General features: G+C 43.4%; 1 protein-coding gene across 2 annotated transcripts in view; it reads left to right on the top strand.

Moving 5' to 3' along the window:
* Nucleotides 1-18,040, top strand: part of LOC144931550 (cytoplasmic polyadenylation element-binding protein 2-like) — a 95,584-nt gene extending 77,544 nt beyond the window's left edge. For both annotated transcript variants that reach the window (XM_078855517.1, XM_078855516.1), the window contains 4 exons: nucleotides 6,623-6,741; nucleotides 8,845-8,959; nucleotides 9,970-10,151; nucleotides 12,116-18,040. In XM_078855517.1, the coding sequence (XP_078711643.1) occupies nucleotides 6,623-6,741; nucleotides 8,845-8,959; nucleotides 9,970-10,151; nucleotides 12,116-12,343 (644 nt within the window). In that variant the 3' untranslated portion in view covers nucleotides 12,344-18,040. The remainder of the gene's footprint in view (nucleotides 1-6,622; nucleotides 6,742-8,844; nucleotides 8,960-9,969; nucleotides 10,152-12,115) is intronic.
* The last annotated feature ends 7,177 nt before the right edge of the window (nucleotides 18,041-25,217 follow it).

Here is a 25,217-nt window from a genome sequence, read left to right as displayed (position 1 = left end):
CGTCCCCCATGACACACACGGCAGCCGTGTCCAAGGACACGTGATTGGGGGGGGGGGCGGGGGGGGTTATCTTGCTAGTTCGCTCGGCCGTTTTTTCGCCCACTCATTTGCTCGTTCGCTCGTTCACCCACTTACCCGCTCACTCCTTGGCACGCCCGTTTCCTCACCCACTCACTCTGTCACCCACTTGGTCATTGACCTGCTCGCTTGTTCACCCGCTCGCTCATTCACCTGTTCACCCGCCTGCTCGTTCGCCCGCTCGCTTGTTCACCCGCTCGCTCGTTCACCTGCTCGCACGTTCATCCCTTCACCCGCTCGGTCACCTGTTCATCCGCTTGCTCGTTCGCCTGCTTGCTCGTTCACCCACTCACACGTTCACCTCTTCACCCGCCCGCTCGTTGGCCCGTTTGTTCGCTGGCCCACTCGCTGGCCCACTCGCTCGTTTGTCCGCTTGCTTGCTCACGCCTGGGGGACCTGCGCCGCCGCTGATGACGAACGCGCTGTACCGCGCCCGCAGCTCATTCACCGTCGCGTTGGTGATTTTCCGCGCTCGGCACAAAAATATCCGCAGCACTTTAACCGTAAGGCGATATAGCAACAAAACAAACGTACAATGGTGCAGTGGTAGTAGCTGTGGTGTCATGATTGTTTTTTTTAGGTTTTTTCTACGATCTAGAATAACAGCATTTGGGAGGGTTTGTAGAATCTTAGAAGCGATTTCACTTTTTGGGTGCTTAAGCGTTTTGCGTTGCTGCTGGACGTAGCCGCTGCAGCTGCCATAAATGTTTGGCAGTCTTAAGTATTCTATCTGCCATTTGCTAAATTATTTAATTAGTTTAATGACTAACTGAAAACGGACTCACAAATGTACATATGCTTTGATATGTTTTTTTGTATGTTATGCAAAAGGAAGGGTTTTTTTCCCAACAGTTGTCTTAAACAAAAATGCAGGTTATCCATGTTAATACACTCTTGTAATCAGTGTAAAAAAATATTTACGAAATGGTGCAAAACACCACTCCACTGCTTAGCTGAATCGCTACATTTTCAAAGAATAGATCTTTCTCATGTATAACCCTTGACAGACTGTTGGGGCAGTATGTCAAAGGCTCTATATTGGGGGCAAATTCTGTTAGTGGGCACCTAATGAAGGCCTGCGTGGTGAGTGAGGTGATGGTGTGGACAACACCCCAAGTCTTTGTCTCCCCATGGCCAGGTTTGGATGATCGCCACTAATATCAGCCACGATCAGAAATCGAACCCAGCTGACTGGGTTCAGAGCACTGTGCACCAACCACACCACCGCCCACCACTCCCCATCATTTTCTTGCGCAGAGACAAAGATCCCCCGTATAGCCTTGACACACTGTTGGGGCAAGTGCTATTATCGAGCACCTATGAAGGTCGGCACAGCACACGGGAGTAGGTAGCCAACACCATGCCCCGGCCATAGTTGTCTCCCAAGTAAGCGATATTTACACACTGCACCCAGGTACTCATTGAGGCTGAGTCGACCCAGGACCGGTTCAGATAATCGTCACTGGTCTTGGCCGTCGGCAGGAATTGAACTCTGGTCACTGGGTTCGCAACGCAATGCGCTAACCGTTACGTGCACATACATGCACATTGCGAGCACCGGTACCAGTGGCCCATCGTATCCTTTAACCAGACAAGGCACGATCAGATGAACAGATGTTCCGCAGCGTGGCAACTCCCAGCATCCGACCTCCGCCCCCTACCCACACACACACAGCTCCCCGCACTTATTTCCCTCTGACCACTTGTTTGGTTGGCAGGTGCAATGTACAGCCTGCTGTCTTTGTGATGCATCCGTGACTAGCAAAAAGCATCGTGGAACACACCGCCGTATTTGTTTGTTTGGTTTTTCTTTTTGTGAAAAGGCGTTTCATATGTCATTACTGTATTAGATTACAGCTTGCTGCTATTATTGGGCAGATGCTGTCCAGCCGGGGCGGTGGCGTTGCGGTTTTGAGCACGTGACTCGCAATAGGAAGCTCGTGGGTGAACATCCCCGTTGATGGTTAACGCAGCACAGCTGAAGTCGATAAACTGGGCAATGCTTCGTGTGCTGTCAGCAGTGGCTTTCCTTTGGATAAACGGGCACTTGACATGGAAAAGTGGAATTTCCACCCCTTGCCATTGATGGAGATAAAGATCTCCCGATTGCCCATTTGGAACATGGAGCTTATTTGACTTTCTAAAAAATATAACGAGAGAAATGTCTCGATTTGTACAATTCCACAATGATGGAGCCTATATACCTATACAAATATACTGTTTAGTTTTCATGCGGTCATGGTATAAATCGAGATGATTATTGTCTGTGTATATTCTATTTTACTCAATAAAAATTTCTGACCTTCATTTAGGAAAATAATTCTTATGCATAGAAACATATTTGCACATTTTATTTTCATTTTCATCATCAGCCATGATCAGTCGGTCCACTGCTCAATGAAGGTCTGAAGGTCTCCCCAATCCGCTGCTGTTAATACGTCGACGAAACTTTCAGTGCGTCTGTTGCCAATGCAGCCCCAACATTAAACCGTTATTCTCCCTACGCTCATTTACATAACGTCTCCCATCGGCTGATTAATGGGCTCCAAAGCATGATGCATAATGCTTATCGGCAAGGCAAGTGTGTGCCTCCTCTACGGGCGCGGTGGGCGGGGGTGGGGGTTGTCTACCTCGGAGATGGGACGCACGATTCCAGGTACGCATTTATCTCCAAGTGGCCTGACGGTGGCTGGATTTTCACGACGTAATTGGACAGAACTGCTTCTCCAGCGCCTGCTGGAGATGGGGGAGGGGGGGGGAGAGACCCATGAGAGGGACGCCCGCCAGGCTCCCAAAACGAGGAAGTGGGCAGCACTGTCGCCCGGTCTTAATTGATTTATCCGCTCCATAAACCCGGGCCGGATAGAAATTTCTGGCTGCATTCTCAAGCAGCGCCTGCCCATTTTATAACTCTTTATAGACCGGGCAGACTGAAAATCCCATTATTTACACTTGCGCCAAGACGGATTGCCGAACAAGATTGATTAAACGCTGCGCACGTACGTTTTGTTGGAACCGCCGACTCGGTCAGGATAATGCACCTTGTGAGTGACGCACAAGAACAAAATACTTTGCATAATGCATTATTCAGCGTGGAGCAAGTTAAAATCCCATCAGATTTGGCAGTAATGTGCTGGGGGAATGCGGTATCTTACGGGATTCATCAGCAGAGGCATGTACGCTACATGAATTTTCATTTATCACCATACGGTCCGACGCAGGGAAAGCAACGAAATGTTCTTTTATGGTTTCTGTGCTTTTTTTGTTTGTTCGTAAAACATTTCTTCTGCGGTGCCTTGTGGCGCTTCAAAGGTCGTGGCCCTTTAAGAGGAGGGTGAACGAAGAGACGCCATGAGCATGTACGTAGGTGGCGGTGGGTGGATCCGTTGCAACCCATGCCAGTTTTGTGTGTCTTATTAATTTTAGAGAAACCACTTGAGAAAGGAAGGGAGGGACCCTTGTTTAAGTAATGTACAGTTTGTAGCATGCTGGCTGAGTGCTGCATACAGTCCGCAAATGATGTGGCTCAAATATAAAATTCTCTAGCTTTTGACAATTCATGTGTAACCTGTTAAAAATGGGAAGGAAAACGTCTCTAGAAATTGAAGATGATATATGAATGTTTTGGCTGGCCACCCTTCAAGAAAGAACACCAGCGTTCAATGCGGTATAAATGGGCCAGATTTCCAGTAGGTGATCTTAAATTGTTGTGTTGTGGTGGCTGTTGCTTTTGATCACCCAGAAATGCAGGCATTGTGCTTGACACACGCCTACCTGTAGGGCAATGAGGTACCTGTAAGAGGCAGTGCAGCAAGTAGGGTTACGGTGTTATCCATTGCTTGCTTGGGTTTTCTTCAGCCACTCCAGTCTCCTCAGACGTGCAAATAAGGAGTTTGGCAAACATCTTAACCCGTGACCCTCCCGAATACGTGTATGTAATGTTAATAATGTATCCGTAAAATAATTTAACATGTGTTCTAAATCTGCTGAATTTGAATCGTACAAACGCCCGCGTTGTGGAGAGCGAAACAGCTGTGCTGCTGTCTTTGACTGCACGTGTGCTATTACGTGACAAGAGCGGGGGCCCCCTGTTTAATGTAGCGCACTGGAGGACGGGTTAACGCAGGCCCGGTCGCAATGACCCTTGGGGTCACGCCGTGACCCAAAACCTCACCTTGTCACCATTGCATTACGCGCTACAGCAGTTCTCGTTTTTTTTGCGTGAATCTAAAACGAGTGCATCCGTGTGTGGGCGTGCGAGAGATGTGATAAGGATGTTGTTGTGGGTGACGGCGACAACACTTGGAAAGCACTCCGCAAATTTTCGAGGCTTCTCCTGCCATCTAGTGGGTAAACTTCCGTCGTGCACACCCTGCTAATTTCTCTCGTTTCTTGTGAGTGCAGTCATCCGTTTCGCATTCCCGCTGCGCGTGCCTTTCCTTGCAAAAACTGCGATGAGCAACTGCCCACAGGCAGCAGCAATGGGCTTCATCTTCTTGGTTCTTTCGGTAAAGTCACGAATTCCATTCTACGTGACTTTACCGAAAGAACCAAGAAGATGAATCCCTCCCTGCAGTCACGAAAGCTTTAAATCGAAAAGCAATGGGCTTCTTTGGTTCACGGGATGGCTCTCCGGTTCCCTTGATGGTGCATTACAAGTCACACGTCATAGAAGCTACACCCAATTTAATTAAAAACTCGTGTACATTTTCTTCCACGTAAAATTATTGATTTTTACAGGTACTCGCAATTCAAACAATTGATTTACGTGTATATATGTAAATCAGATATCAATTATGTGCAAAAACACAAGCCCTCTGCTTAAACAAGCTTCAGACACTGATCCTTTCTGTTGGTGGCCCTAAGTCAGTCATAGAAATGCCACATTGCTGTGGGTGAGGACCATTCCTTCTCCAGGACAGCCGTTGTTGACTTCTCATTAAAAAAAAATATATATATATAATGCAGTGCCTGTCTTAGATAACACTCGTGATGAAAACATACCATTCCTAAGGTAAACCCGAGAAAAGTAATGCGGTCGGTATACAAGGTGGCAGGCTGAGAACTACCGCAACTGGTAGGCAAATTTGGCATTAGGTAAGGCTTTAGGGCACTGCAGATTTTACAAGGCTGTTGATTTGCATAGCCAATGGTGTGGCCAACTGTCAGCGCAGTGCAGTCTTGGGGGCAGGCATTGCCCCCGTGTTTGCTGACTGCGTGACCCCCACCCTGCCACTGCAGACTCGATGGCCCTCACGTCATAGTACCGGGAGCCTGGTGCTAGGTTATCTCGTCACGTTGGGTCGCGCTGCCGTGCATCATGACCTTGCACGATTGTCGGAACATCCCAGAATCCCCACCAGGTTTTGCGGCAACTTAGCGTTGTCGGCTTCACGCGTGTGCCGATTTTCCGTGACCAAAGACCGAGCTGCATTTCTGGGCCTTAATCTCGTTTTTTTATTGGAATGCTTAAAAAGGGGCGGGGGAGGGGGTCGGCCTGTGATGCGGAAGGGTCGGAGTGAGAAATGACCATGGCTCAAACCCCTTCGCTCTTGAGGACTTGGTGTTAAAGGGTCTGTCCTTCATGGCCCATTGCTCATTCACCTTCACACGACACCTGAGGCCACAGCTGGTTTTAACGTTCCAGTAGATGTTTACATCCGAGAATGTGACCAGCTGCAAGAAATAAAATTGCGTGTGAGCTTGGTTTGTTTAGTGGTTTCACTACTTTTATGAACGAAAGATTATCACTTTAAAGAGGTCATGCCATTTTGTTGATCAATTATATCTGTATTTGTTGCTTAACCAGGTGACAAACTATTGAGATAATAAATATTTAACATTTTAATGTGAGCACTTGGACTTCTGTAGTTATGGAGTATATTTACTATTCATAATTTAGCTGTGGATTATTTTAACATTTTAAATATGGGTTTTGAACATGTTGCACGGTAGTCTAATCTCATGAATATAATCATTAGCATCCACTGCTGGATGAAGGCCGATCTCAGCTGCTGCTGTCTCCCACAGTCCTGTGATCAATGTCTGTTTCCTGGCACAATGGTCGGTTGCAGGAATTGAACCTCTGCCTCCATGCAAAGCAGCCCTGCCGGGGGAGGACCCTGGCAACTGGGCAATCTGGAGCGAAAAGTTAATAAATTCAGGCTTCGGTGTAGGCTTTGTCAAATAACCAAATTGCTTTGCTTGCCCGCTGCCCGAAAACGGCCAGATGTTAGATTCTCCATTATGGTCGATAAAGAAACATCGGGTTGCCTCCTGATAATTTACCTCCCTTTATTTTCAACGCACTCCGGCACGGAGGGGTGAAATATGGGCCGTTGAATTTTTTATAGCCTCATGTAAGCAGCAGCATCTGGCACCTATTCACAAATGAGCCTTCGGAAGTGAACGAAGCTTTCAGAAAGTGGAGGGGGGGGGGCCCCTTTTATATTTCGCGCTGGTAAACAAGTGTGCGCAGAGGGGGCGGCCTGCGTGTTGTTAATGGGCTTTTGTGTTTGGCTGTTTCCCTCCTCACCCCCTGCAGGATACGCATTTCTGCTCTTCCAGGAAGAGAGCTCGGTGCAGGCTCTAATCGACGCCTGCATTAAGGAGGAAGACAAGCTTTATCTGTGTGTGTCCAGCCCCACCATTAAAGACAAACCGGTAGGTGTGTGTGTGTTTGCCATTCGACGCTGTGCGGCTGAGGGTTTTCTCTGTTATATTAACGTTAAGGCCGGGGGCTGCAATGTTAATGTGTGCGTGTGTGTAGCCTAACTTGGTTTAGTTCGAGTTTATTCCCTGGCCAGAGGGCGTAATCACATGATGATTATTGTGCTTGTCCCGTGCTTTGTGTGCATTTATACGTGTGGGTATTTATATAAATATATAGAAACACACAAGGATATGCCAAAACATTTTGAGATCTTTCCATGAGCGTGCTTGCACCCATGAATGCATTGTTCGTTCAGTTTAGTGTAACAGTGCACTTATTCTGTTATGTGAATCCCACAAAAACACGTGACATGAGAAGCACAAACAGAAAGGTTGTGCAACTTGTTTTCATAATACTGCAGTGTATTTAAACAAAGTCTTTATATTTAAATGGCCACTCAGAAGATCATTCTGATTTATCATTGCTAAATGTAATGTTACATATAATTTTGTAGGGAAAGGCTTAGCAATAATTTGTATTTTTTTGTCAATGCACACGTTCAGCAAGTTTAATTAGGTTTCATTTCCATTTGCACTTTAGATTTTTTTTTATCCTGGAATTTGGCTAATAGGTGTCACCAAATGCTGCACTAATAAGCAATGTTCTCTTTGTAAAAAAAATAATTGCTCATATGGCAGGCCCATGTGCCCATTTTAGAAACCCAAATTGCCTTGTTCCTCAGAGGAAGCGATGCTCTCTCTGCATCTAAGTGAATTATGTCCAATTGAATTAGACTGAAAATGATGCCTCCCTACAACAGGGAAGACTTAGTTTCCAAAATACTCAATTTTAGTATTTTAAAATGTCTCGACGTTTTAAACTAAATAGTGAACAAGCCTCTAATGAACTGCATTGGTGTCCACTACAATGTTTTTTTTTTCTACATATAAATTAGAACATGCTGAGAAATCGTCATGTAATTCAAAAATGCACAATCATCAATGCTTCAGGCCCTAAAATATGGGGATGTTGATCTGCCAGCCGCTTAGGAGAATCTGTCCGCTAAGATGAATCGACGCACGTTGCAAAAGACGTTCTTAAATCACTGTTACATGTGCAGGCATGAACCATTTGGTTGTAATTTACAAACTACCATGATCTCGCCCGTGTCACCAGAATTTGCACTCCCTCTGGTGCCGGCCGCGTGAGTAAGTGGGGCACGCCAGCCCCACCGTGTTGAGCACGTGTCTTCCCAATAGGGATGGCCTGTGTTCTCATCGGCTTCGGTGCTCGGCTTAGACCAATCAGAGAAGCCATCAAAGCGGTCGCATGGATCGCGGGTCGAGGGGTTACCGCGGCGTGGTGCAATTGCGGAACCCGGGAAGCGTGACTGATGTGGGGGGGGGGGGGGGGCGAGTTACTCCGCGGCATAAATCTTGTCCACCTGACATTTCTGTCAGTGTGTGAAATTGGAAAGGCGTGAAATCGCCGTACATCTTGTGCTGCTTGCGATTGTGGGAACTGTAGTCGTGTGTGTACGCAAATTACGAGTCTGGTTTTGTTATATCGTGTACGGATCATCTGTGCCTTGTTTACTGTCCAAATGGACATTCGACCCATAGACGAACATTGGTCTTATAGAATAATAATGGATTTATGAGCATACATTGGACCCATAGGATAACATTGGACTTGGGAAACAGTATTTGGTCCGTAGACTAATATTATAATTGGACTCCCTTCCATTATCCATTTGCATTAGACTGATAGACTAACATTGGACTTATAAACTAATATCGGGCCCGTAGTCTAACATTGGTCCATAGACCAACATTGGTCCATAGACTAACATTAGACTTGCTAATAGTAGACCCATAGAATGACACTGGAACAGACATTGCATTGTATCCTAACAATAAACTGTTACATAGACCAATATGTCACCGACATCCTAAATTGTCCAAGATTAACAAATTCACTGTGGCCAGGTGCAATTCCACATTTCCACTCGCTCGCCTCGCCCAATCGGCCAACGTAACGCACGTAATGTTAAGGGCTCAAATGGAAATGGATGTGCCTGCCGACTGTGGCGTCCCTTTTCGCCCGGCGTGCAGGTGCAAATTCGCCCATGGAATCTAAGCGACAGTGACTTTGTGATGGACGGCTCTCAGCCCCTGGACCCACGCAAAACCATCTTCGTGGGAGGGGTTCCTCGCCCGCTTCGAGCCAGTGAGTACCGCTTCAGCCGCGCTCGGATCACTGCTCGCTCGTTGTTCCCACCCCCCCCCCTGCCGTGTTTTAGTGACGTCAATTACGCAACTCAAATACGCAATTTCAAAAATCAAATCCCCTAATCTCGCAAATACGAACCTAGAACCCAGTGTCTCCAAGGCTGTCCGATGCAAATTTTAAACGAACTCGTACAACTGAATAGGTGTTTGTTTGCTCTGTATAGTTCCTTAGACGTGTTTTCAAATATTTACTGCATGTTTTGCCACGACGTCCGACGTTGCACTCCAGGAAATTTAATTCAGTTCCTGGATATGCTACCAGTGCGTGCAGCAAAATGTCGGACATCATGCTGAATAACATACGGTACAAACCGAAAACACATCGGGGAGATATAACAATAGCTGCTTGTTCATTGGGCTACAGCCTCAAAGTGGTTACGCGGGTGGTGGTGTTGAAGAAGGGACCATAATCACTTAACCGCTGTAGTCATTGGCTATGCGGCGTAATCTAAATACAAGCACGAGGCATAGTGAAGCAAGCGCTCGGATCACAATCTGAAGGTCACGAGTTAAAATCTCGATCAGGGGTCGACTCGGCAATTAATTTTTCTCCAGGGTTGATAAAAGTAAGTGCCGCTTTATGGGGGACGTCATGAGTGGTTGTCCTCTCGTCAGCCTCACCCCTGACATAGGAATATAGACTTTGTGGCTTATAAAAAGCAGTTGAGCAGGGTGCTGTCCGTAAATCCACTTTAACGTTTTACAGCAGAAAATGTTTACCGTTGTAGGCTAATGTTTTCTGTAAAGAAAAGCCATTGCGTGTGCGGGTTGTACCGCGCGTTTTTCGGCACGGATTCCGATTCACTCGGAGCCTCCTCTGGTCAAATAACGCTCCTGACCCGGCATCGCGTAGGGAGGCCCTCATCCAGCGGTGGATTGACCGAGTCGCTATCCATGTGTGCTCATGCGCGTGTGCATCGTGCGTCCGGACGCGCTCTCCTCACGCAGTCGAGCTGGCGATGATCATGGACCGGCTGTACGGGGGCGTGTGCTATGCTGGCATCGACACCGACCCTGAGCTGAAGTACCCGAAGGGGGCTGGGCGCGTGGCCTTCTCCAACCAGCAGAGCTATATTGCGGCCATCTCCGCCCGCTTCGTGCAGCTGCAGCACGGAGACATCGACAAGCGGGTAAACGGCATCGCCCGAGTGCGCCGCTCACTGCGCCGCTTGCACCGCATGTCGTAAACTCCCTCTGCCAACGTGAAATGTCATCGGCTTGGTTTATTTCAGTCGTCTGAGGGCCATGTTGTTAGTCATTTGAGTTTATTTGAGTGTTTAGTTTCTTTCATGTTACACGGTTGATCCTGCTTAGCCAGTTGCCCGACTATTCTACAAGGGAGATGTGGCTCTGGGTTAGCTGCACACACGGCATGGCTGGGGCTTGTGCCACTCGATCGCTTTAAAACACGCATCCTGAGCGACTCAGCCATGGCTTGGCTCAGGCCCAGCTCTTGGATAATTCTGAGCATGGCTGGGACCACGGTGTTAACAGTTTCCTGAACTGAACAAGTTAAGCATGGATTTGTGCTGGCTCACTTGCCTAAAAATGCAGGCCTTTGTCAAGTTGACAATCTGCAGAGTTTTAGTCGAGTTTGTGGATTTCATATTGTAATTCTCTGAGCTTAATCGACTCTAGATGTATTTGTTAGTTTTTTGTGCTTATACATCCATACAGAAGTCATTTGTTTCCTGATGTATGTATATGATCAGAACTGTGTTATCTGGCATGCGAAGGTCCACCGTTATTCCAGGGCCACACCTTACTTTGTTCTTTGTCAATCGCTTCCACAGTCGTCTGAAGGATGTTTAGTTGTGCACCCAAATCCCCGCGAGCTTTAGCTTTTTAGCAAAGCCCGCTCGGCATGTACATATCTATTCGTGTGTGTACATTCGAGCGTATATATATATACCGTGCCATCATTACTATGAGCTAACATGAGTCACTTTGAAGTATGCAAGTCACTTGGCCTCCAGGAAGCTTCTAGTTGAGGCAGAAAGCCCACTTTGTAATTTAGGAGTTTTGACCCATTTAGTCACGCTGCCGGCAAGTCCATAGTCATATTCTTGGCCCATTTAAGTCAACCTCGTTCTTTTTAATTAGCAGCTTAGCGTTGATTATTTCCTCCTGTTTACGACTACCATTAGTGTCATTCGCAATCTAATATTGGTATGGTAGTGGCTTAGACAAACAGGTTGTTCCAGGCCTGCATAATGAGCAGCTGAGTGCACTGCAACAAAACCCATGTACTATACTCTTGATTCAGCACCCCCAATATTCAGCAATCGACACTGACCACGATAGTAAAGTCTGGGCAAATATGCTCAAGACCTACACGGTGTGGGGAGGCCCTCATCCAGGAATGACAAACTGGCTGTACTCAAATGTGGCTTCAAAATCAAAGCTACCTTTAGATTATGTTATTTTTTTTACACAATGCTTCGGGATGGTAAAATAAAGAATGGCTACATATATAGAGTTGTAGGCATATATAGAGCTAAAGGCATGTATAGTGGGCAGAGGTTTTTAGTGTGATTGAAATGCATTTTGAGAATTGTGTTCCAGTGGAAGATGGTTTATACAAATTATTTCGTGATGTTAATCTCAATAATATGGTTTATCATTGACTATAGTCAAGGGCATACTGGGGACAAATCTTCAATCATGTTTTAAAATGGAAGTAATCGGCTTTCTGAGAAATGTATCATGGTAATAAAATGCTGCATATACCAGTTTTATAACCTTACCAGGAAAAGGTGTACTCACACCACTAAATACCGCGAAGATGTGACCCGCCGTCTTGTCTACTATCGTTTTTTGTGAAACATTCACGTGACGATTCCTATCGGTTAGCGATTTAAACGAAGGGAAAATTTTACTTGCAGTACTTTATACATTGAGGTCGCTTCTTATGAAGAATACCCACTTTAAAAAAACCACTGCATTGCCAGCAATGACAACGACGATGGCAGTGTTGCAGAGGCTGCTGCTTAGATGTTGCATATATCATGACGGCAGAAGAAATGAAAACTGCACGTTGTTGTTTTCTCTACGAAAGTCTTGACCAATCACCCTTCCGTCTGTTGGCGAGCAGGTGGAGGTGAAGCCGTACGTCCTGGATGACCAGATGTGTGACGAGTGTCAGGGTGCACGCTGCGGGGGGAAGTTCGCCCCGTTCTTCTGTGCCAACGTCACCTGCCTTCAGTATTACTGCGAGCACTGCTGGGCAAGCATCCACTCCCGAGCCGGCCGCGAGTTCCACAAGCCGCTGGTCAAGGAAGGAGCAGATCGACCTCGCCACATCTCCTACCGCTGGTGTTAAACAACAAACGAGTGGTGGTGGTGGGGTGGGGGGCACCTTTATAAGAGAGGGCGAGGTGGGATCACAAATGATATGAAATCACAAATTAATGCCGCCTGCCTCGCTCTCAAAAAAAACCCTTTGCCCTTAAGCCCTGGGCTGCAGCTGATTAAAGATCAATCGATCGCATTCGTTCATGGTGGATTTTGCCACTCGTGCTGGCGTCGCCCTTAACCCAATGAGAAGGAACAGATGATGCTACTCTTAGCGGAGTATTGTGTTGAGCTGCGGCGATTCGTGGCCATTGTCAGGGGGAGGGGGGGGGGAATGTGCTTAACTGTGAAGAACGCTCATTTGTACAGCATTGGCTGCAGCCCGGGTCTTCAATGAGAGGGCATAGCGCATGGCAAGAGGGAAAATTTGTGTAACGCGCTAAAACTACCTACCAGCAACTGCTTTGGAAAAGCCGCACTGCATGACAAAGTACCATTGTGGATGGTAATCATTTGATTTGCTTCTGATATTGCCCAACTAATTATAAAAGAGCTGTTTTCATAGACCGACAAGCCTGACTACTGACATTCGCATGAAAAGTAGACTCTAAAAAGTGGTGAGTGGAAACAAAAACGCTTTTGTCAAACAATGTACATATATTTATGCATTGTATTCTGAACAAAGATCCACGTGAGGAACCTATATAAAGGCTTGGCAGTTCGTTAAAATACTTTTCCCTCTTGCCACATTTCCACGTAGTTTGTAGTCCACAGGATCTGTCTTGTGATTCGCAAAGGATTGTGGGTGCCTCGGGTGTTGTGTGTTGAAAAAAAACAGACGATTTTTTTAATTTAATTTTTTGTAAAATCTCTATTAAATGATTACATTTTGGCATTAATGTAAAATATAATTTTTTAAAAGAAATAGTTGAGCAGTGTCTCAGCATTTACATATTTTGAAAATGGAAAAAATAATATTTTTAAGAATTATTTATAAGTGTTAGAACGGGATGTGTTTAGCACAAGTTTATTTGAGTGGTTTTGTTGTAAATGTTCAGACTGCGTCAAGTGCTTGCTCCTCACATGTGAGGCAGTACACCCTGATCTCCCACAATGCTTTGCTAGCCAGGGGTCCTGGAGACAGGAGAGCATTGCACCGGCCTCCAACCCGAACACGTAGGCATCCGATGTGTTTGCCTGTGCACAACACTTTAAAAAAATATATTTAAATTTTGTTGAAAAGAGGTCTAACCCAACTCATCGGCCACTTTAACCAGACATCAATCCATCAATCTGTATGTCAAAACTTAAGGAATAGATTATCGTTATTTTTTTCAAAAGCTAATATAAGAACGGAGAGAGAGGAAAAAAAAATCGACAAAAATAAGTGCATGATGGCGCTTATATTATAGTATATATTCTGGTGTGCAGCGTCAGCGACGTGGCTTGACGTGACTGTGTTGCTGTGTGTTCACCACATCGACTAACCATGTCTCAGTGCAAGCTAAATGCAACATTGGCTATAAACAATCGCCGTAGATTATCGCTGAGGTTAACCTATAGCTAGAGAGCCATGCACTTGTTTTTTGTCTTGCTTATTTAATCGCAATTAACCGCTTATGTCAGTGCTGATGTGCACAAGCCTGCCATTTGCGCTCCCGAGAGCGTAACCAAAGCTAGAGTGGGGGGTGGTGGCGAGGTGCACACCCGGGGAGGGGGCGCTGGGGAGGAACCGCGGGGGTGCTCAAAGGAGGTGAACAATAAACGAAACGGAAAAAATAGCACCCCCTGTGAAAAGAATAAAAATGGAACGCTCCACGGCGGTAGCTCATGGGAGGGGGGGGGACGCGTGTGGGGTAAAAACCGCCCGCAGAAAAACTTAATCTCGCGGGGGGGGTGGGTGGGTGGAAGGGTGATGGTGGTCATGCGCGCACTGCGTGGGTCGGTCAATCCGCGGGGGGGCGTTCCGTTGTTTTCTTTTATTGTTAAGGGTGTATTTTTTTACTCATTTATTTATTGTTTTGGTCCTTATTTTGGGTGGGGTGGGGGGAGGTGTAGGGGTGGGGACAGAAGGTTTAGTTATTTTTGTATAATTATTATTAAGATGAAACCCCCTCTCCTTGCCCTCCTTCCTTTCCCCTCAGACGTGTCCTCTGGTGGTAGCAATCATACCGTCTCGGAGCCCCCTTCCCCAACACCGTCACAATCACGACGACGCATGCACACGTGCGCACATTGCATAAATCACGTGCTCGGCACAGACGTCAAACCGCAGAGCTTAAGGCAGAAAGGAATTGCCGTTTGCTCTCCATTTTGACTTGGAAGTGATTTGATACCTCAATGCGAATTGTTACAGCACATTCTTGGATAAACGCACGAAAAAAACGTAGATATGCTGCTATATAAGCGGATGTTGATGAGAGAGAGCGAGCGAGAGAGAGAAAAACATCTTTGCTATTTGAAAATTTCTATGTATTTACACAGAATGGCACTGTTGCACAGGTGAGACGTTTCCTAATCTACGGTAAACCTGCCACACAAGGAAAAAAAGTATATTGAAACGTTGCATAGTGATAGCATGTTTACTTGTAAGCTTACTGCATGTGCTACTGTATATTAATGGCAATTTTGGAGTGCAGACATTATCTGGATATACTTTTAAAACTATATAGGGAGTCGAGCTTGGCTGTCATGGTACAAGCTGCACCTGTTAGCGAAACCTAAACATGAATAATAGCATGCTTTCCTATAAAGCTGTTAAAATTATTAATCACTGCAAAGAAACTACAAACCAATTTAATCTGCATTGCAGAGTGGAATGACCTTATAAGGAGCACTAGTTATGGTTGAGGTGTGTACATGTTAACGCTGAAGTTTAAACCTTAAGGTGTGCATGGCGTTTTGTTTTTTCCTAATCTTCATTTTAAACCGTAGTTCTTTCCCCGCATAGATAAAACTGAACCCCCACCACATTTCAAATTTAGCATGCCTAATTACATTTTCCTTTTTTTAATGCCACATTTGTAACAGCTGCTTTTCGTTTAGAGAAACTACATTAAATGTATACACACACTCGTAAAAAAAAAAATGACAGGTAATATTAATTATAATAAACCTCAATTTTATTTTGGCACACCAAAGACGGATGCTGCACCCTAGTGGTTCAAACAAAATTGCGACGATAAAAACTATTAACCAAAATGTTCAGCCCCCCCCCCCCACGCTAGTGCAAAACCGTAAGAACAGCGTCCGATTTACTCTGCAGTAAGTCAAAATGGAGACAAGCTTCACCCTGCCCCCCCCCCTACCTTACACCACAAACCATCCTTAACTTGAAGCTGCAGTAGAGTACAGAATCCCCTCCTCCCAAGGCTTGAATATAGAGTGCTGCTGTGATTGTTTATCTCACAAAGTATTGTGCGGGTGTTTTTTCGACTCACTAACAAAGATACTGGAAAAAAATGTATAACCTAAGAAAGGGGTTTTTTTTCCTCATAGTATTTCTAAAAAGCATTTAGCGAGTTACTAGCGACGATATTGATATTGTAGCGGTCGCATTATTATAGCCTATGGCAAATTTAGCGTGGCGTTACTGTGTGTTCAGTGTTGTGCTGTATTGTGCGTTTTTTCCCCGTCATAGAGTTGCTGTCATGGAGCTGAATTTTTGATGTTTTGGAAAATGACTTGAGCTTTTTGTACTGGTGAACTAATTTCTGTCTAATCACATTTTGAGATGGGAGACGAACGATTCCTGGGCCTTTTGGTGCGTCGTTTGCTGCCCAAATAGTGGTTTTCTATTTTTCATAACCCACATCCACATTCGTTGGTATGCACTACTTTTGTATCCTTAGGACAATTTTTTCAGACACACAGACTTTTGTAGGCATGCTTCTCTCTGCTGCATCTTTTTGCAATACCTCAATTTTTCAGAAGCAGGAAAGAAAGAATATTTTCTAAGTTTATTCATAAAAATGTATAATTTAATTCTGCATGAAAAAAATTAAGAGATGGAAAACTTTTATTTTTTGCATCGCTCTGCTTTCTAAACTTCGAATTGACTGAGAGCTTTTTATATACTTTATTGTAAAGAATTGTAGGTAGCGCTGGCTTAATGTAACTATAGCCTGGATCTTTATTCCAAAATCCCTTCGTGAAAACAAATCTGGTGGTTTTGGCTGTTCGGGACAACGCTAAAATGTTCAGAAGACGAGATGAATCTCATGTCCGACAGTGTGTTCTTTAGTCTGCTTGGCTTCCTAGCTCAGGGGGGGTTCACTACCTAAAGCGCGCACACCGGCTTACAGACAGACGCTCGCTTCAGGTCTTGGCATGGCAATACATTTTACGTGGCCCTCAAATCACACATAGTTTTATTTTTGTATTTGATTTGTGTTTATTTTCTTACAGAGTTTTGCTGCGCGTGGGGTTCCGTCGAAGAATGTTGCTGTAATTGTTGTAGGTTCGATGGGAAATGGAAAAACGAGTTGTCCATTTTTGAAAATCCGTTAATGTTCAGGAGAGTGCGATCTGCTCTGAAAAAACAAACAAACAAATCTGCAGACTATTTGCGGATTCGGTTTATGTATGAGGAAACTTGTTCCTGTTTTTTTGGTTTTTACTCTTTAATTTTTTTACCTTTTAATTTTTGGTTTGTATTATTCCATCGTAACCAAAATGGACCTTAATATGTAATTTAATTCTTAAATTATTATGGTAATGAAGCTGATATGATGACACTTGCAATTGTGCATTACGGAGAAATGGCATTTAAACCCACAATGCAACAGGTCACAAGGATTCAGAAGGATTGCACAGGCATGGCTTTCAACACACCTGCTCTCGGCATTGACACTGTTGTAATGTGCAATAATAATAATCATTAATATTATTCATAAAGCTAAAAAAAGGCCTGGAAACTTAGATTTATTTTTTGGTGCAAAATCTTTTTGACTTTGTTATCCACTCATTTTTCTACTGTAGTTTAAAGAAGAGAGAAAGAAACCCCTTATTTTTCATATTAAGTTTATACTTAAATACAATTGTATGATTGTAATTATTTTAGAAAGATTTTTTCAGAAAAAGGGGGAGATTTTTCACACTTTTTCATAATTATTTTTTAGTTTCTTTTAAAAAATATATATAAAAGATCTTGGGAAAACCTTTCATTTAATATTTTTTTTGTATTTCAATGTTGGAGTATATAATTTTATGATCTAATTCTATAAAGTTTGTTTTTATTGACGATTTTTTGGAGATGGAATTTTTTTGTTATTTAAAAAAACTAGACTCTAAAAACTCAACGCTGTGGTTTACACTAGAAAAAACTGGGTTGCTGGTTTCATTTAGTGCAAGGAGAGTGGTGATTGCGCAGTTTTTGAGCAGAGGCTAGCAGGAATGAATAGTGCTCTTCATAATAAGAATGTATATGGAGAGTTAAATAAATGATATGCTTATGACACAATGTTTATATGTTTTTAAAATAAACAGATTCCCACATTCTGGTATGGATATGCATTTACCTCCTCACGTTTCTTTGTGTATCTACACTATCAAAAAAAAATGGTTTGGTGTTTTCAGCATAGCCTGTGGTACTTGAATCTGGGTAAAGTGTTTCTGTATCGAAAGGATTTGTCGCAAAGCATTATTATCTTCAGGTAATTCCTCAGTATTTGTAGTGTGAATGTTAATTGCAAAAATTAAACTGTATACGTCTGCTTTAAGCTAACCCCTGTCCGCGTGTGTGCTTTTTCTTCTGACTCTAATGCTTCTTCTGACTCTTTTGGTTCTAACACTTTGTTATGAAATCAAGCCTGCAACCACTCCTAATACTGTGGCTTCACGATCTTTGTGTGTTTTTTGTTTTTCCATGTTAATGATTTTGCCAATAGTGCTGCTTATTTTAACAAAGCCATAACTAACCTTACTGTATACAGTAAAACAATTTTATTTGGGCCCAGGTTGACACGTTGACGAAATCGCTGGAAACACATCATCGCGGTTATTTGCGCGCATCGTTGGTTATGGAGACATGGGTACATTTTCTCAATCTAAAAGGAACATTTGCCAACACCGTATTTACCAACCCCTATCAATTTGAATGGGAAACTGCCACATTTTTAAAAAACAATTTCTACAGCATACCAAATTTCTATTTGTGTCGAAATGTTTTTTTAAGCATTCTATAAAGCAGTATGGTTAGCTTTGAACGACCTGGTTTAAAATTCTGGCAGTCCACAATTTAAATAAGTACATTTGGCAAGTATGCGAAATGCTTCTGACGCTGTGTGCACTCACAGACACGGCTCTCCCCAGTAATGGAAGATTCCTGCTCATTCTACCAAGCCATTAATTTCACGCACAATATTCCCAAACATTCACTTTCGGACGGCACATAGCTGCAACAGTGACACCGTTTACATGAAACACGTTATCACCAAAACCAATGCAAATTAACACTAGATTCGATTTTGAATAGAGTTCAATTGTTAATGCGATGATCCAGGTGAGTGAGTGAGCAGCCTGCCTTGTAACAATTGATTTTGCTGCGGGATTAGTTGTAATGCCCATTTTAATGAATAGCAATGTAGCCGGCTGCAGACTGATTTGAACATTGCAGTACAGTTATGACTTCAGCTGCCGAGGACAGCCACAATGCACTGCATGTCATTCGATCTCGGGATCTGAAGCTAAGCACGAGGTTGAGCCTGGCATGTCCTGGGATGGCTGCCCAGGTTGTCATTCACTTCTGTCGGGCTGCGAGGTGGCCAACAGAGAGGGCATTACAAAAAACAAATTGGACAGAGTGGTCTTTATGTCTTGTCCCCCAATTAAATTCTCTAAAACTTAATTTTCTTGTATCCCAATGGGTGTGTAATAATATAAAATAAAATGTCAGGGGTCACTTAATTCGGGGTCAAGACATCTGGACCACTCTGTACTGTGCTTTGACGAGGCCCCCGTGTCTCTCTGCCTCTCCCACCTTCAATCCACACTGATCGGCATGGTGAAGTATGGTCAAATTAACCCTCCCTCCACTGGCCCGCACTGCGTGGCGAGATCCACGTCCACCAATGAATTGAAAACAACTGATAAACAGTACTGGCATCATTCGGTTCGTGAACGTACGGGTACACACACTCCAAGGTGGGGCGCGGGTGAGTTGTTTCTACATGACCGGGTGGTTTAAATGTGACGAGGCAATGAGGTGCGTGAGGTCCGTTGATTTCCCCCCCCCCCCCCACGGAAATTAATGACCGAAGGATTCCCTGGCTAACTGCTAACGCCTATCCGGTGTATGGCTTTTGAAGAGTGGCTTTGCACCACGCGCCAGTTTATTGTAAATGGTATAGCGAATAAGCAATGCGTGTGGCAAAATAATCAGAAGTGGGTGAAATGCAAGCATATCTATGTTTTATGCTTTTGACCTGGTTCTCATGAACATCAATCTTTCAAATGACACACCATCCATTGGAATTGGTGTAATGGACTGATAATTTGTTGTCCCCAGACAAACGTGCAGATGAGTGCCTCGTTTAGGTGTAGTTTTAGGTTTTCCTTTTTCGAACATACACTTTATTCCATTACAAAAGCATTTAAACAAAATGTCAATCGCAACTTTAAAAAAATCCATTTACATTGATCCATAAAGTTACATACCACCTTTTTTTTTAAATCGGAGTAACAAAACAATAGTGCCATCATTCCTGGACAAGTGACAGAAAAATACGTACACAGACACTATTGGAACCTCCTTTGCCAGTAGCAAAATATGATAATTGTTTTTTTTACCCTTTTATCTGGCAACAAAACTGACACCTTTTTTTACAAAGAGTCATGTTTGCATTGACCACAATACCTGCGGTCGGAATGCAAACAAAAACACAACTCTGATAATGTATGCACTGTCCTTGAAATAGATTTGGCGTCATCTGGTCCAACACCATGTAAGACGAGGCTCTAATAAGAGCTGTCTCGGGTGTGGACCAATCAATTTCAAGGACTGCATCCATTATCAGAGTTGTGTTTTTTGTTTGCATTCCGACCGCAGGTATTGTGGTCAATGCAAACATGACTCCTTGTAAAAATGGTGTCAGTTTTGTTGCCAGAAAAAAGGGTAAAAAAAACTATGATCACATATTGCTACTGGCAAAGGAGGTTCCAATGATGTAAATGCTTCCCCGAGCTCTCATACTCTGATGGTGCATTGTCTTTGAGTTGTGTGCCTTTTGGTGGCATCTGGTCCAACACCATGTGAGACTAGGCTCTAAGAGAAGCTGTCTTGGGTGTGGACCAATCAATTTCAAGGACAGTGCATACATTATCAGAGTTGTGTTTTTTGTTTGCATTCCGACCACAGTTATTGTGGTCAATGCAAACATGACTCTTTGTAAAAAAGGTGTCAGTTTTGTTGCCAGATAAAGGGTAAAAAAACAATTATCATACGTACACACACTTTTTAATCATTCGTTTCTCAATCCGCTTGTCTTGGTAAGGGTCGCGGCGGCAGCGTGTTGAGTCATGGCGGTCCAGACCTCCCTTGCCCTAGTGACAGACTCCAGCACTACATCACTAGACACTGCTACACTACACTATACACTACACTATACACTGCTACACTACACTATACACGACTATATACTACACTATACACTGCACTACTATACACGATGATACACTACTACACTATACACTGCACTACTATACACGATGATACACTACTACACTATACACTGCACTACTATACACGATGATACACTACTACACTATACACTGCACTACTATACGCAGATGTTCCCAGGCCAACCGAGCGACATCGTCCCGCCGGCAGCGTGGCCTGGGCCGGCCCCGGGGTCTTCGCCCAGTGGGAGTTGCTGCTGCTGCTGCCCGGTAGAGTTCCATGGGAAGTCTACCGAGGGGGGGGGGGCATCCTTTCCAGGTGGCCGAACCACCTCAACTAGCTCGCCTCGATCCGGAGGAGCAGCAAGCTCGACTCTGAAGATCTCCCGGATTACCGAGCTCATCACCCGAAAATGTTTAATTGATCATAATTTTAAAAATTGCAATGTAATTATGCAATGGCATGATAAAGATATATCAGAAGTCACAATCAGACGTTAATTTTCCCATCAAGGCATATATAAGTTCAAACCTATCTGTACAAAGGACTCTGCAAACTTTTCAAAGGGGACACTACTGAATCCTATTCAAAATGTCATTGTGACAGCACACTTGTACAGTGATGGAGTCGGTTTCCTCTTTTAAATATAATGTATATTTTGGGACTGTGAAGATGCAATTTGAAGGTTGCGAGTTCAAATCCTGATTGGAGGTTGACTCATGCTGTCATCCCTCTGACGGAGATAAAATAAGTACCACTTTGTGGTTAAATAAAATGTGGTTGTGCTATTTTTACCACTGATATAGGAATGTGGAATTTTATGTTAATGGATCAGGGTTGTAAACAGATGAGCAAGAAATCTTACTTGGACTGTTGCCTTTAAAGATGTAACAAAGTTCCATGTGCACCTGCACAACATGCGTTTAAAATGCCCTTAATTTAGAAGTTACATTGATTCTACCCAGTCCACCACGGTTATATGATTACATATCTGTGTAATGTACAATACTGCATTCGTAACACTGGCTCAAAATAACCACAATTTGTTATACAAAAAAAACCCAGCAGCATGTGACCTTGGACTGCGTTTTATACCAATGCACCCTATGACATATGACAACACTATCCCCGTTTATTGCATTCGTGTCAACAATAATGCTGTCCAGTGTCTGGAGCCCGACTTGGCGTTGTTGGTATCTCTTTTTAAATCCTTTATATTAAGTTCACTTGCTTGCTTGCTTAGGACCGTGCAAATCTTTCGGTCGTTTTTTAACCCACTTCCCGTGATCCAATCGAGCTGTCATTTTCCACACAGACTCGCTGTGCGTGACAATTAATGTTCGTGAAATTTTTTTTCAAAAATTGTACACTTTTTAGGACAAAAATATTATATTTAATTACCAATTACTTAATGCTGCCATGCAATCATCTGACCCATAGGTGGCAGCCATCTCAAGCCAGAGGACGAGAGGACTCTAGCCGCCCGTTTCAAAGACCAATGTGGGCTGGGTTGTGGCCCATTGAACACGCATATAAAGGATTTATAGTGAAAAACTTTGTCTTTACGGGGTAATTTTTGAAGCATACACTTTACCTCATTCCAAAATCTTTTAATTAAAGATCACGTCACCACTTTTCTTAATATCCATGTACATTCATCCATAAAGTTTCGTGCCACCGTTGTTTTTACGTCAAAGCAACAAAACATAATAGCATTTGTGATGAGCATGCCAGTGACTGATGGCTCAAACTATTTTCTTATCTTGCTCGCCCATCTGGATAAACCGGGTTCCATAGGCTTTCATGTACTGCCAGTGTAATTGAATTATCAATGTTATTGGCCACACCTGAGGCTGGCACTTTGCAATTCCCAATTTGGCTGGCCGGGTCTGTGTCGGGGCCCAGTTATTTAGTATCATGCCCATAAACCATCTGCATCAGGCCACGCACGAGCCACAAATCTCGAGCCAACGTCTTTTATCTCTGTATTAAATAACTTTATACAAGGACATTTCATTAAGCTGTTATATGGCCAGCTTAAATGGAAGGCCCTGGATTTAAGGATTCTGACAATTTTAGACTGTAGAGAGAGGGTATCATTTCACATTTGGTGATACCGAAGTAAAACAAATTTTCAAAGCATGCTACTAATTAACAGTCAAACACCATTAATACTAGGCTTATTTTAGTTACATATGTAAGTACAGTACTAAATTATTAACCATACCAAACAACAACAACGTGATTTCTATCATGTTGATTCTCGTGCTAAGACATGTGTATGGACCTTATTTATTACACTATCCTTTAAGCAAAAGTATTTGTCATTAATTGAACATAAATTAGGCTATGTTTCTATCCTTATCTAAAGGTTTCTTTATACTGTGTGAAATCTGAAGGCAAGAAATTGAGTTTTATAGGACTTCTAGCCAGGCAGCATGAAATTAATGAGCAAATGCGTGCAGAGCTGGCAGGGTTTGCCCTGAAGAGTTGCAGATGGTCTGCCAATCCATGAACCATATAAAATACATTCCTTCCGAATGTACAATATCAAAGCGTTGTCAAATATCAAAGCGCTTCTATTTAAGTGGTTACGTAGTTTTTAGTTTATCTCTCTGATGTATGTTTTTATTGTACTGCGCGTTTGTTCGGCATAGTGCCAAACATTTCTCTCCAACGTTGCGGTTGAGCTTATTTCGGCATGGTCAATGTGCTTGAAAAATTACATGCAGCGAAACGTCAGCTATCATGAAAAACAAAACGCGGTAAAACCTCGAGAACACGTCGGAGAGTTATATACAGCACAGCCATGCACGCTTATGTGGTAGTTAAATGTTTAGCTTCTCTGCAGGGAGATTCAACGTCATAATGTTGGAGGTACGTATTGAGTTGCAAGCGACAGCGTTCAATATGAACGTGAGACAAATATTCTTCTAAAACGCAGTGGCCGTTGGTGTCCTTTTGTTTGCACATATATAATAAACATAAACTACGTCGCAATGGTTCCCAGTCGTTCTGTAGCCACAGATCACGTTGAACCCTCGACATGATTCCGCAGACCAACATGCACCAATAACATTACGATCGCAGGATCTGCAACAACACCGTGGGCCGCTTCCCATCACAGCAGCTGTGCATGGACCACAGGCCGGGGACCCACTGCTCAATTGTATATCTTTCAGATATATATTCTTAGGTTTTTTCGGTAAAGTCACGTAGGTAAAAACATTAAAAAGTAAAATAAAATAAAAAATATTTTTATTTTTATTTTTTATTTTACGTAGGTAAAAACATTAAAAAGTAAAATAAAATAAAAAATATTTTTATTTTTATTTTTTATTTTACTTTTTAATGTTTTTACCTACGTGACTTTACGGAAAAAACCTAAGAATATGAATCATTGCAGTCACGAAAGCTTCAAATCTAGAATTCTTTCAGATATGTTTGAGCCTAGCGTGTAGCAAAACAGCACAACCATTGCGCTTGCAATTCGCAGGGTAACAGATGGAACGCCACATTACCACAGAGTAATGCTCACTGATACGTGGCAAATCTCTGGCAATCGGAATGGAGTTCCCAAGCTATGCTGTTACTCGGCAAGTTGCAGTAATTAACACTCTAATGAGCTCTGGCCCAAAATTAAACATTGCCCGCTGGCATCATGCTTCATGTAAATTCTCAAATACAAATTAAAATCGCTAATCCAAAATAATGACAAAATATTAAGCAGAAATGCAAACACTCGACAAGAAACCCAAGTTGTATATACAAAGACAAAAATTGCTTGGGAATTAACATACTGTATAAACATACTTCACATTATATTCTTGGTTCTTTCGGTAAAGTCACGTAGAAGGGAAACAATATAATAATAATATATATATAAAACCATCACCTTACCCTACATTGCGGGGATCACAAAAAAATATCTCCAAAATCTTAAATAAACACAAGATACAGGTCCGATTCAACACATTACATAAAATCCGTGATCTGGTTCCGTCTGTAAAAGATGCGATTCCGGACATGAAGTACCCTGGTGGAGAAACCAAACGACATGTCTCGGACAGCATCCGTGAACACAAAGCAGACCTAAAACACGGTAGGACCAACACCTCGGCCGTGGCAGATCACTGTTATAATTCAGTGGGCTCACGTGACATTGACTTCTCCAAGACAGAGGTTCTCTGCAAGCCATCTGGCTACTATGAGAGATTCGTTCATGAGGCTATCCACATATACAAACACAGAGATAATTTCAACCGAGAAGATGGATTCTGGCTTA

This window comes from Lampetra fluviatilis, chromosome 4 (assembly GCF_964198595.1).
Source record: "Lampetra fluviatilis chromosome 4, kcLamFluv1.1, whole genome shotgun sequence".
NCBI lineage: Eukaryota > Metazoa > Chordata > Hyperoartia > Petromyzontiformes > Petromyzontidae > Lampetra > Lampetra fluviatilis.
Note: the sequence above shows the minus strand (reverse complement) of the source record. Positions and strands in the feature narration are given on the sequence as shown.